The sequence below is a fragment of the Schistocerca americana genome, chromosome 2 (assembly GCF_021461395.2).
Source record: "Schistocerca americana isolate TAMUIC-IGC-003095 chromosome 2, iqSchAmer2.1, whole genome shotgun sequence".
NCBI lineage: Eukaryota > Metazoa > Arthropoda > Insecta > Orthoptera > Acrididae > Schistocerca > Schistocerca americana.
Genome location: NC_060120.1, coordinates 836,437,391 through 836,451,002, shown reverse-complemented (window position 1 = coordinate 836,451,002; position 13,612 = coordinate 836,437,391). Strand labels below are relative to the sequence as shown.

Below are 13,612 nucleotides of genomic sequence, written 5' to 3'. Positions count from 1 at the left end.
CGTTGACTGTGGATATTTTATCACAGGCACAGTCCCTTTGACTGTTCAGAGATGTCACTAAACCCACCAAAAGATGTAAACAACCATGCGTGAGCAGTGTCTGTTAGACAGAGGGTATCCGATGTATGATCAGTTCCAGTCATTCCATCAGGTAGGAGGTACATTGCTCATGTTGACTGTAGTTCAACCATGCCTAGATGGTCAATACCGCGGTTTGATTGCCTCCATATTGTTACTTTATGCCAGGAAGGGCTCTCAACAAGGGAAGTGTCCAGGTGTCTCGGAGTGAACCAAAGCGATGTTGTTCGGACATGGAGGAGATACAGAGACACAGGAACTGTCGATGACATGCCTCGCTCAGTCTGCCCAAGGGCTACTACTGCAGTGGATGACCGCTACCTATGGATTATGTCTCAGAGAAACCTTGACAGCAACACCACCATGATGAATAATGCTTTTTTTGCAGCCACAGGACATCGTGTTATGACTCAAACTGTGTGCAATAGGCTGAATGATGTGCGACTATACTTCCGATGTCCATAGCTAGATCCATATTTGCGACCATGACACCATGCAGCATGGTGCAGATGGGTCCAACAACATGCCGAATGGATCGCTCAGGATTTGTATCACGTTCTCTTCGCCAATGAGTATCACATATTCCTTAACCAGACAATTGTCGGAGACGTGTTTGGAGGCAACCCGATCAGGCTGAACGCCTTAGACACACTGTCCATCGAGTGCAGCTAGGTGGATATTCCCTGGTGTTTTGGGATGGCATTATGTGGGGCCAACGTACGCCACTGGTGGTCGTGGAAGGCGCCATATCAGCTGTACGATACCTGAATGCCATCCTCCAACTGATAGTGTGACCATATCAGCAGCATATTGGCAAGGCATTTGTCTTCGTTGATGACAATTCACACCCCCATCGTGCACATCTTGTGAATGACTTCTTTCAGGATAATGACATCGCCCATCTAGAGTGGCCAGCGTGTTCTCCAGACATGAACCCTATCGACCATGCCTGGGGTGGATTGAAAAGGGCTCTTTATGGACAACGTGACCCACCAACCACTCTGAGGGTTCTACACCGAATCGCCATTGAGGAGTGGGACAATCTGGACCAACAGTGCCTTGATGAACTTGTGGATAGTATGTCACGATGAATACAGCCATGCATCAATGCAAGAGGACATGCTACTGGGTATTAGAGATGCCGGTGTGTACAGCAGTCTGGACTACCACCTCTGAAGGTCTCACTGTATGGTGGTACAACATGCAATGTGCGGTTTTCATGAGCAATGAAAAGGGCAGAAATGATGTTTATGTTGATCTCTATTCCAATTTCCTGTACGGGTTTCGGAACTCTCGGAACTGAGGTGATGCAAAACTTTTTGTGATCTGTGTATTGTAATGACACAAGTCTGGACCAATGAGCTTGATGCCATAAAACAGGCCATTTGTGCCAGTACAATGAAGTAGCATTGTGCTACAGCACACACTGGGTGTCACCGTCCTTTTGACCGGCAGTCTCTGGTTGTTAGCATAACCAGGGACACTTTGGAATGCAGCATATATTACTTATGCAGCTGCACCATCAAAACAAACCCATTTTTGCTTGAGGAAATACTGACTGTTCAGTCAAGCTGGATGTGCATTGGAGCAGCAAGTAATTGAATAGACCATTGTAGTGTCAGCTTCGGCTGTGAGTTTGCCTCTGCTCTACCATCATTTTGACTGGACCACTCGCCTAGGAGGTCCAGCTGCAGCCTGATCTGCCAAGGGTTGAACTGAAACGCTCCTAGTCACTGAGCCAGTGCCAGTCACAGCCAGCCAGCTGCTGATTTGGGTTTGCTCCCCGGACATCAGCACCCATCACTCGCCATGGGCAGGTGAGACTCAGCATCCTGCACTCAGTGGGCCATATCAGCCTGCTGCGTATGCCCTGACATTGTTCAGCCATGACCGGACCAGTGACTACACAAGGTGGCACCGTGTCTGGATTGCCCTATGCCTAACAGAGGCTGGGGTTGTACTGCAACGTTTCACTATTGCAGTCCTTGGGTCAAGAACTGCCTTCCAGGACTGCGTCCTACAGGCCTGATTGGTGTACTAAAGAGATTATTATACAACTACTGAGCAGCTTCTGATTCACCCTGAACCTTCATTTCCCACCAGAGCATATCCAGGCTCTCTAAAATAATGATAGTTGTAGGATACTCTCAAAAATTAGTATAACATGCAAAGCAATGACCATCTGCAATAAGACTATTAAAATTGTAGTGATAAACTGCTAAAGTATTAATATTAATAGCAAAATGCCAGAGTTTGAAGCACACCTAGAAAGAATGGAGCTCAGATAATACTAGATACAGAAATCTGGCTAAAACCCGGAAATTATAGCAGCAAGAATTTTTGTGAAAATCTGAGTCCGTATCAAAAAGCTGGGCTAACGGAATGTTGAGGTAATTTATTCGTCACAGTGGAAAAGAAATAAAAATTGAAACTTCATGTGAGATTGATCTGGCAAAATGCAGTATCAACAATGGGCAAGAACTTACAATAATGTCCTGTAGATTACAAGATTTATCCCCAGATGTCACCAAAAACTTTAGAGAAAAATTCAGCTCACTAGTACATATGTTCCTCAGTCATACTGTCATCATTAGAAGAAATTTTTATCACCTGCCAGTTGATTGGGATAATTACAGTTTTGTAATTGGTGGAATGACAAAACACCCTGTGATACAATACTAAATGCTTTATTTGAAAACTATGTTGGACAGATAATTTGTAAGACCATTCAAAATGGGAAACTATTAGACATAATAGCAATAAACAGACCTGAGCTCAGTGAGGATATACACATTGAAATTGGTATCGGTGACTATGAGGCAGTTGCAACGACAATGATTACCATATTAAAACTACATGGAGAGGCATTAGAGTCATATCTTAAGGAGGAACTCAAAAGATTTAGCTCTGGGTGGAACTTCAAAAGGAACTGTGACTGAACTTTAGAAGAATAGTTGACCAACCTCTTGCTAGATGTGCCCTTTTTTATCACTTTTTTCCCTGGCTTCTGTTCATAAGTTTATTTCTATTTACATCATGTGGTTTCTTTTAAATTCAACTGTCATCTGTAATTTAACAGAAGCCATGTGTCATCTCATCCAATAACAATTGAGCTATGACAGTTTAATGACTCTTTTACTGCATGGAACACGTTAACTGCTTCTCAGTTTGGCTGTTGTAAACAATTTTGCTCAGGGAAACAACGCGAGACTTCTCAAATGAAGTGTTGGCAGAGCTAAATGAGAAAAATAATTCTGTTGACGTATTTAGTGATTTTACCAAAGAATTAAACCTTTCAAAGTAAAATTTAATGACATCCCTTTTTCGTGAATGGATCAGGAAGCAGAGAATCTCATTGACAGACTGCATCACAGGCATGAAACTGCCATCAAAATGGGGGGAGGAAGTCCCATAAGGATTGGTGCCATGTCCTTTCTTGTTCTTAACCTACATAACTTATCTTCAAACAGTGGAAAATCCGTAGTGGTATGTAACAGTATTGTGAAAATGCAATTTGCTACTCACCATATAACAGAGGTGCTGAGGCGCAGATAGGGACAACGAAAAGACTGTCACACATGAATAAAGCTTTAAAGCTTTTGGCCATTAAGGCCTTCATCAACAACACACACACACACACACACACACACACACACACACACACACACACACAACCTGCATGCGCAAACACAACTCAAGCACACGACCACAGTCTCAGGCACCTGAAACCACACTGCAAGCAGCAGTGCCAGTGCATGATGGCAGTGGCAACTGGGTGGGATTAAGGGGGAGGCTAGGGCAGGAACGGGGTGGCATTCATTGAAGTCCTACAGGTTAGATGGAGGGCAGGGGAGAGGTGGGGAGGGAGGGGGAAGTAATGGAAAAGGAGAGAAGTAAAAAGACAGTGTGATGGTGGAATGATGGCTGAGTAGTGCTGGAATGGGAATAGGGGAGGGGCTGGATGAGTGAGGACAGTGACTAACGAAGGTTGAGACCAGGAGGGTTACAGGAACGTAGGATGTATTGCAGGACGAGTTCCTACCTGTGCAGTTCAGAAAAGCTGGTGTTGGCGAGAAGGATCCATTTGGCACAGGCTGTGAAGCAGTCATTGAAATGAAGGATGTCATATTTGGCAGCGTCATCAGCAACAGGGTGGTCCACTTGTTTCTTGGCCACAGTTTGTTGGTGGCCATTCGTGCGGACAGATAGCATGCTGGTTGTCATGCCCACATAGAATGCAACACAGTGGTTACAGCTTAACTAGCAGATCACATGACTGATTTCACAGGTAGCCTTGCCTTTGATGGGATAGATGATGTTCGTGGCCATACTGGAGTAGTTGGTGGTGGGTGGATGTATGGTCCTGGTCTTGCATCTAGGTCTATTACAGCCATGAGGTAAGGGGTTGGGAGCAGGGGTTGTATAGGGATGGTTGAGTATATTGTGTAGGTTCAGTGGATGGCAGAATATTACTGTGGGAGGGGTGGGAAGAATAGAGGGCAGGAAATTTCTCATGTCAGGGCATGATAAAAGGTAGTCAAAATCCTGGCAGAGAATGTAATTCACTTGCTTCAGTCCTGGTTGGTATTGAGTTATGAGGAGAATGATCCTTTGTGGCTGGATGATGGGACTTTGGGAGGTGGTGGGAGACTGGAAAGATAAGGCACGGGATATTTGTTTTTGTACAAAGTTGGGAGGATAATTACAGTCTGTGAAGGCTTCAGTGAGATCCTCAGTACTGCTCATCACTGCAGATGCGATGACCATGGGTGGCTAGGCTGTATAGAAGGGACTTCTTGGTATGGAATGGGTGGCAGCTGTCGAAGTGGAGGTATTGCTGGTGGGTAGTAGGTTTGATATGGACGGAGGTACTGATGTAACCATCTTTGAGGTGGAGGTCAACATCTAGGAAGCTTGTTGGGTTGAGTAGGACAAGGTGAAGCAAGGGGGAGGGGGGGGGGGGGGGAGAAGTTGTTGAGGTTCTGGAGGAACGTGAATAGGGTTTCCTCACCATCTATCCAGATTGCAAAGATGTCATCAATGAATCTGAACCAGGTGAGGTGTTTAGGATTCTGGGCTTTTAGGAAGGATTCCTGTAAATGACCCATGACTAGGTTGGCATAGGATGGTGCCATGTGGACACCCATAGCCATACCATGGATTTGTTTGTAGGTAATGCCTTCAAAGGAGAAGTAATTGTGGGTGGCGATATAGTTGGTCATGGTGACTAGGAAGGAGGTTGTTGGTTTGGAATCTGTTGGACATTGGAAAAGGTAGTGTTCAATAGCAGTAAGGCCATGGGCATTAGGAATGTTAGTATAAAGGGAGGTGGCATCAATAGTGTAGAACAGGGCACCGAGTGTTGAAGGGACAGGAACTGTGGAGAGTCGGTAGAGGAAATGGTTGATATCTTTTATATAGTAGGGTATTTCCCAGGTAATAGGTTGAAGGTGTTGGTCTATGAGAGGAGAGATTCTCTCAGTGGGGGCACAGTAACTGGCCACAATGGGGCATCCTGGGTAGTTAGGTTTATGGACTTAAGAAAGCATGTCGAAGGTAGGAGTGCGGGGAGTGGTAGGGGTGAGTAGAGAGATGGACTCAGAGGAGAGGTTCTGGGATGGGCCTAAGGATTTGAGTAGCTACTGGAGATCCTGCTGGATTTCTGAAATGGAGTCACTGTGGCAACGTTTGTAGGAGGAAGTATCTACAGCTGGTGGAGTCCTTCTGCCAGGTAATCCTTGTGGTTCAAAACAACAGTGGTGCAGCCTTTATCTGCAGGTAGGATTATAAGGTGGTGATCAGTTTTTAGATGGTTGACTGAAGTTCTTTCTGTGGATGTAAGATTGGTTTTCATGATGAGGTATTTGGGAAATGATGGTGAGACAAGGTTTGAGGTTAAGAAATTCTGGAGAGTTAACAAGGGGTGATTTGGGGGCAGTGGGTGTGGATCGTGGTTGGATGGAGGAGTGAACTGAGTTAGCCAGGGTTCAATATTGGTCGGAGAAGGAGAAAAGATCTTTAACAAGTCCTGCATCTTCCAATGACTTTGAAGGACGATTGAAAACTGTAATGTTTGCTGATGACACAAACATACTGATCAAGTATCCAAACTCGGCATTAGGAGACACAGCTCAGATGATAGCTAAACAGTCCTGCAAGTGGTTCACAACCAGCAGTTTACTCTCACAAAGATTGACAGATTTATCTCCTGCATCAGTATACCTAAAGTAAATAAAGTATTTGTGATCTGAAGCAAGTAGTAAGAATATTGTCTAAAGTAATAAACCATACTCTGGCAGAAGCCTTTTTAAGCATCTTAGAATTATTATACTCACTGACTGTTAAAATCATCATGTAGACTTTGTCTCTTTGTTTGGGGTTCGGAGTGGAGTTATAGACTCTATTGCGAAGATACTCAGCAAGCATGGGTGCATTCTCTTTTAGGTGTTGTTGTTTTTCATTCGTCTGATTGAAGTTTTGTGTGAATCTCATTTGTTTACCATTAGGGTGTACAGTGAAAACACCGTTTATTGACACTCAAAATCTGGTATGCTCAATATACAGTTTTTTCAGAGGGATTTGTAAACAAACCTGATGTTCAGTGCAGTGAAAGTTCTTTGACACAAAACAACTTCAAATGCAATGACATCTATATGTTCAGACAGTTGATGAATGCACTCAATGTTTGCATAATTGTTGAAGATGGGCAGTCTCACTGGAACTGTCCTCAGTGTTTGTGTTACCTTTGTAAAGGCAAAGGTACATCTCCTACTCAAACAGTTCCCCCAGCCTCTCATTTCTGAGGGCTTCAACCAACATCTACAGTCTCTCTGACGGTGATTTTTGTAACAAAAAACAAAAAATCACATAGACATAAGTGGTTGTAGACACATCAAAATCTAATGACACAAAAATGCTTTGAATATGAATTTTGGTAGGGAGCCGATTGCAACTGATCAGTAATCCTGGTTTCTTGGGTGTCTTTTCTGCTAGTGATGCCTAAAAAAATTCCTGTGCGCAAAATGGAAATTGATTCCAGAAAAGTTTGATTTTCCTGAAGATAGTAAAGTAGAACCACTCATCCAGTAAGTTTTTTACTGACTCCTGTAGTATTCATGACCAAAAGGTTTATTTGGTTCCACTTATTTTTAATTGCCTTTGATGGTTATTGTTAAAACTCTGGTATTACATTTATACAGTGACACAGTCTATCCACTTTCATTACTGTGTTGTTATTTTTGGGAATGGGGCCAGGGAGAAAATGGTAGAAAACAAAATGGGGAATAATTGTTACTTATTATTCAGAATACGCAGAAACTGCAGGTATCTGCAAATATTTTGAAACTGGAGACAAATTTTATGTTTAAAAGTAAAGACATTTAATTCTTTTAATCTGTTCAATGGTCACAATTTCATTTGAGAAGAACATGTATCGGTATCACTGTACGTTTTAAGCTACTCTGAATCGTGATCTTTGTATGTAACATTCCTTGACATGATAGTTACTGTTGCTTGTGTAAAGATCAATCGATGCTTCTTTCAGGTTAAACATGTGGCCAATGATACTGGGTATGTCTCGGGATGAATGCAAAAGGATCCTTCGACGACTCGGTAAGTGCTTACTTGTTTTTGTGTAGAATGTGTTCACATGCATTTTTAAAACTCAAGTGAACTCTTTCTTGTTGTGCTTTTATCTTTTTACTTTTTTATCAACAAGAAAAGTAAGTGAACTAGTGAATTGGTAGTTTTTTTATTTGTTTAAAGCTGTGTGTTCAGTGCAACACTGTATCTTCCATGCCCCTCCCTTACTCCCCCCTTCACCCATCTTCACAAGGTAATACCTTATTCCATATAAATTTTATCAGCTCTACACCACTATCTTGCTAAGAGTAAGTAGTTTGAGTTTGAATCAACGTAACTGTTGCTGTAACTGTGTGTCAGCTATTGGTACAGTGAGTGTGATCAAATCATATATTTATATTTCCTTCCCATCCCATGCAGTAAGTCCCCCTGACCTGTGGTTCTGGGTGACTTTCCTGAAATCTGCCCCGTTTCTTAGACCTCTCCAGTCCTTCTCCTGCACCTCTCTTCCTTCCCCCTTCAACCCTTCTGCCTGAAGAAGGAGCCACTGGCTCCGAAAGCTTGCGTAATTACAACATTCCTTTATGTGTGTGTTCTGCTGCTGCATGGTGAATACATTTTTTTAAATCCATCCATCCATGTCTGTGTCTGTATATGTGCGGATGGATATGTGTGTGTGTGTGTGTGTGTGTGTGTGTGTGTGTGTGTGTGTGTCTATATATACCTGTCCCTTTTTCCCCCCAAGGTAAGTCTTTCCGCTCCCGGGATTGGAATGACTCCTTACCCTCTCCCTTAAAACCCACATCCTTTCATCTTTCCCTTTCCTTCCCTCTTTCCTGATGAAGCAACTGTGGGTTGCGAAAGCTTGAAATTTGTGTGTGTGTTTGTGTTTGTTATTGTCTCTATCAACGTACCAACGCTTTTGTTTGGTAAGTTACAGAAACTTTCTTTTTAGATACAATTAAATTATTTTACTATATCATTAAACGGAGATGCTGAATCGCAGATAAGCACAACAAAAAGATTGTCAGTAAGTGAGCTTTGAGTCAACTAGGCCTTCATTGGAAAAAAAACACACACACACACACACACACACACACACACACACACGACCACCGTCTGGCTGCTGAGGCCAGACTATGAGCAGCAGGGCATGGTGGAAGAAGCAGTTGGGTGGTGGGGGTAGGAAGGAGGCTGGAGTGAGTGAGGAGTGAGGGAGGGGAGAGTTAGCAGGGTAGGGGTAGGGGATGGTAAAGTGCTGCTTGTGGGAGCATATAGGGATGTGGTGGATACAGGTTAGGGCAGCTAGGTGCAGCCAGGTTGTTAGATGGTGGTCGGGGGGGGGGGGGGGGGCTAGTGGAAAAGGAGAGAAGTAAAAAGACTGTGGGTGCATTGGTGGAATAGAGGGCTGTGTAGTGCGTAGTGCTGAATGGGAATGGGGAAGGAGCTAGATAGGTGGGGAAAATGACCAGTGAAGTAGGTTGCGGCCAGGAGGGTTACAGGAACATAGAATACATTATAGGATACATTGTAGCGAGAGTTCCGACCTGCGCAATTTAGAAAAGTTGGTTTTGGTGGAAAAGATCCAGGTGGCACAGGCTATGAAGCAGTCATTGAAATTAAGCACATCATGTTGTGCAGCATGCTCAGCAGCAGAGTGGTCCAGCTGTTTCTTGGCCACAGTTTGGCAGTGTCCATTCATGTGGACAGAGAGTTTGTTGGTTGTTGTGCCCATATAGAATGCAGCTTAGCTGTTGCAGCTTGGCTTGTAGATCACATGACTGGTTTCACAGGTAGCCCTGCCTTTGATGAGGTAGGTGATGTTTTTGACCAGACTAGAGTAGGTGGTGGTGGGAGGATTTATGGGACGGGTCTTGCATCTAGGTCTGTTGCAGGGATATGAGCCATGAGGCCAGGGGTTGGGAGCTGAGGTTGATGAGGATATTGTGTAGGTTTGGTGGGCAGCAGAATACCACTGTGGGAGGTGTGGGAAGGATAGTGAGTAGGTCATTCCTCATTTCAGGGCACCACAAGAGTTAGTCAAAATCCTGGCAGAGAATGTGATTCAGTTATTCCAGACCTGGGTGGTACTGAGTCATGAGGGTAATGCTCCTGTGTGGCCTGACAGTGGGAATTTGGAAGGGGGCAGGTGACTGGAGAGATAAGGCACTGTTTTTGTTCAAAGTTGGGAGGGTAATCATGGTCTGTGAAAGCCTCACTGAGAGCCTTCCTATATTTCGAGAGGGGTTGCTCATCCCCACAGATGCGACAATCCTGGGAGGCTAGGCTGGCTGCATGGAAGGGACTTCTTGGTATGGAATGGGTGGCAGCTGTCGAAGTGGAGGTATCGTTGGTGGTTGGTAAGTTTTATGAGAATGGACGTACTGTTGTAACAATTTTTGAGGTGGAGGTCAACATCGAAGGAGGTGTCTTTTTGGGTTGAGATGGACCAGGTGAAGCAAATGGGGGAGAAAGTGTTGATGTTCTGAAGTAATTTGGATAGGGTGTCCTCACCCTCAGTCCAGATCACAAAGATGTCATCAATCAATCTGAACCAGGTGTGGAGTTTGGGATACCTCTAAACGACCCATGAATAGGTTGGGATAGCATGGTGCCATGCTGGTACCCATAGTCGTACCCCATATTTATTTGTAGGTAATGTCTTGAAAGGAGAAGTAATTTTGGGTGAGGATATCAGTGGTCATTGTGAGTAGGAAGGAGGTTTTACAGATCTGGAGTCAGTGGGGCTCTATGAAAGGGAGTGTTCAATACCAGTGAGGCCTTGGGCTTGGGGGTGTTAGTGTAAAGGGAGCTGGCGTCACTAGCGACAAGCAGGGCACCATGTGTTAAAGGATAGGAACTGTGGAGAGCCGGTGGAGCAAATGGTTGGTATCTTTTACATTGGAGGGTAGGTTTTGGGCAATAGGCTGAAGGTGTTGGTCTACGAGAGCAGAGCCACAATGGGACATCCTGGGTGGTTGGGTTTATGGACTTACGGAGCATGTAGAAGGTAAGAGTACAGGGATTGGTAGGGGGTAAAGAGAGAAATGGACTCTGGGGAGAAGTTCAGGAATGGGCATACAGATTTGAGGAGAGGCTGGAGATCCTGCTGAATTTATGGAATGGGATCACTGTGGCAGGGTTTGTAGGTGGATGAATCTGACAGATGGCAGAGGTATTATGCTGACACGTAATCCTTGCGATTGAAAACAGCAATGGTGAGCCTTTGTCAGCAGGTAGGATTATAAAACTGGGATCCATTTTTATGTGGTGGATTGCAGTTGTTTCTGCATATTGAGGGATTTGGGGAATGAAAGTGAGGCAAGGTTTCAGGTTGAGAAATTCGAGAAAGATAACAGGGGTTGATTTGGGGGGGGGGGGGGGGGGGCAGTGGGGATAGATCACGGGTAGAGGGAGGAGTGAACAGAGTCTGGCAGGATTCAACATTCGTCTTGGTAGGGTTGGTGACGAAAAAGTACTTCCACTGTGGAGATGGAGAGTGGAGAGAAGGTCTTTAACAAGTCCTGGATGATTGCATTTGAGAGTGGGGCTAAAGATGAGGCCTTTGGAAAGGACTGATACTTCTGCAGGGCCATGCCTTTTGGGGGAAAGGCTCATGATTGTGTTTCAGGGTTGTTTAGGTTCTGAATTCTGCATGGTGGTGAGAGGGAGTTTCTGAGAGTGGAGTAAAGGTAGTAGGTCTGTGAGACAGGGGTTGTCAGCTATGGGGTGATGTGGGGGATGTTTGGAGGTTATTTGTAGAGGTGGTGGATAGTGGTAGTCCAAGCTGTGAGTAGGAAGTGAACGTTGTGGAGAGTTTTTTGAGGGGGCATTGTGCATGTTGTTCTAGTTCCTGGAGGACAAGAGCTTCAGTGTGTGATATGGGATCCAGGAATTTGGGATTGCATAACAGGAGAATTTTGTGGATGGAGAGGAGGTTTGGGCCTGATATGGTTTGGCAGGACTGTGTTTTTGAGGCTTAAGGGTTGGCAGAATCTGAACAGGTGGAGATCATTGTGGAAGGATGGGTGGCAGCCAGAAAAGGGGAATTTCATTGTAAAGCCTTTACGAGGGATCCCATGAGCCAACCAACAACACAGGAACAGTATGTGGGATTGGGTTCTATCTAGGGATAAGAAAACTTTTCTGTATTGACACAGACAGGAGGAGCAAGGATCTGTAGTGGTGAATAAAAATGCATAAAAATATGTAAATAATGCAAAAATATGTCCAAAAAAATTAGCAAAAAGACAACCAAAAACATGGGTAAATCATAAAACAGATGAAGTACTTACTTCATTAGATTTTACTCTGCATGATGCCATGAATTGTCATGTCTGGGGCTCTACTCCTCCACACGTTGTACAGGTACATCCACCGCACTCAGCTTATGTGACTACCTACTTCATTCTTGTTCATGACAACCAACAAGCTGCCTGTCCCCATGAATGGCTACCGCCAAACTGTGGTCAGGAAACAGCTCGACCATGCTGTGCAATATGACTTTCTTCATTTCAGTGACTGCTCCACAGCCTGTGCCCTCTGGATCCTTCCCACCAAACCAGCTTTTCTTAATTGTGCAGGTGGGATGTCTCCCTGCAATATATCCTATGTTCCTGTAACCCTTGTGGCCTCAACCTTCATCAGTCATTTTCCTTACCTATCTAGCCCCTTCCCTGTTCCCATTCCAGCACTACATAGCCCTCTATTCCACCAATGCACCCACAGTCTTTTTACTTCTCTGATTTTCCACTATCTCTCCACCTCCCATATAATCTCTTCCCTGCATCTAGCTACCCCAGCCTCTCTCCACCTCATTCCAATACATTCAAACAAGCAGCACCTTACCATCCCCTTCTATACTTCCCCCTCTCCAACCCATATCCTTCTTGCCCCCGGCAGCACCTTACCATCCCCTTCTATACCTCCCCCTCTCCAACCCATATCCTTCTTGCCCCCAACACCCGGATGCTTCTCCCATCGTGCGCTGTCACTCGCAGTCTGGCCTCAGTAGTCAGGGACCATGGTCGTGTGTGTGTGTGTGTGTGTGTGTGTGTGTGTGTGTGTGTGTGTGTGGCCTATTTCCAATGAATGCCTAGTTTACCGAAAGCTCACTCTCTGACAGTCTTTTTGTTGTGCCTATCTGCAACTCAGCATCTCTGCTATATGGTATCAACTATCCTTTTCATAATACTGATAAATTCCATCCTGGATTTTCCATTGTTTGACTATATCATTTGCCCTTTGGAACCATGGTAGAAACCGTTTTGTGAGGCAGAAGGTAACAAAGTTTCTTTTGAATGTTAAGTTTCAGTTTAATGTTCATTATTTATTGTAATTGATATCCAAAATAAATGTTCCTTCCTACATCTGCAGATATTTAAAACTGATAATAGTGATTAAAGGTATGACAGTGAATATTTCCTTTTTTCGGAGTGTGACATTTTGAAAGTAAAATTTACATTTCCGGTACTTGTATTTGTTTGCATTGTTGTAATATGCAATTCCTTAATGTCTCAGTTTGTTATTTGCAAAATATTTGAATGTGTTCCATACCTTTCTTTCCACATTGGGCAATATGTTTAGATTTGCAGAAGATTACAAAATGACCTCTGAAATACTGCAACACTGGCTTCTGTGTTGATCGCTTGTGTGGTAAATAGCTGAGAAGAAAGTTGTATGTACCTGTACTCTCATATAAGACAGTCTTAGCCGAGGCCTAGAATGGGCAGTATCCATGCGAGCACTTTATGATGCAGAGTTTGGGAACATGTTTTGCATAGCCAATAGAAAGGTAGTCTGGGGTAATCAGAGGTCAGAAAAGATGCAGTACATTTTGAGTTCCAAAATTGAAACCAGTTTATATATTTTGCACATTATTCACATTTCATTGCCTTAAATTGCCATGACAACAGGCTTCATACTTTTTGCTTTGCACAGTTTAAGAATCAAG

General features: G+C 44.1%; 1 protein-coding gene across 1 annotated transcript in view; it reads left to right on the top strand.

The window, feature by feature from the left end:
• LOC124595554 (BRCA2-interacting transcriptional repressor EMSY-like) overlaps positions 1-13,612 on the top strand; it is a 324,488-nt gene that overhangs the window by 28,482 nt on the left and 282,394 nt on the right. The window contains exon 3 of the mRNA XM_047134334.1: positions 7,622-7,689. Coding sequence (XP_046990290.1) covers positions 7,622-7,689 — 68 coding nt within the window. The remainder of the gene's footprint in view (positions 1-7,621; positions 7,690-13,612) is intronic.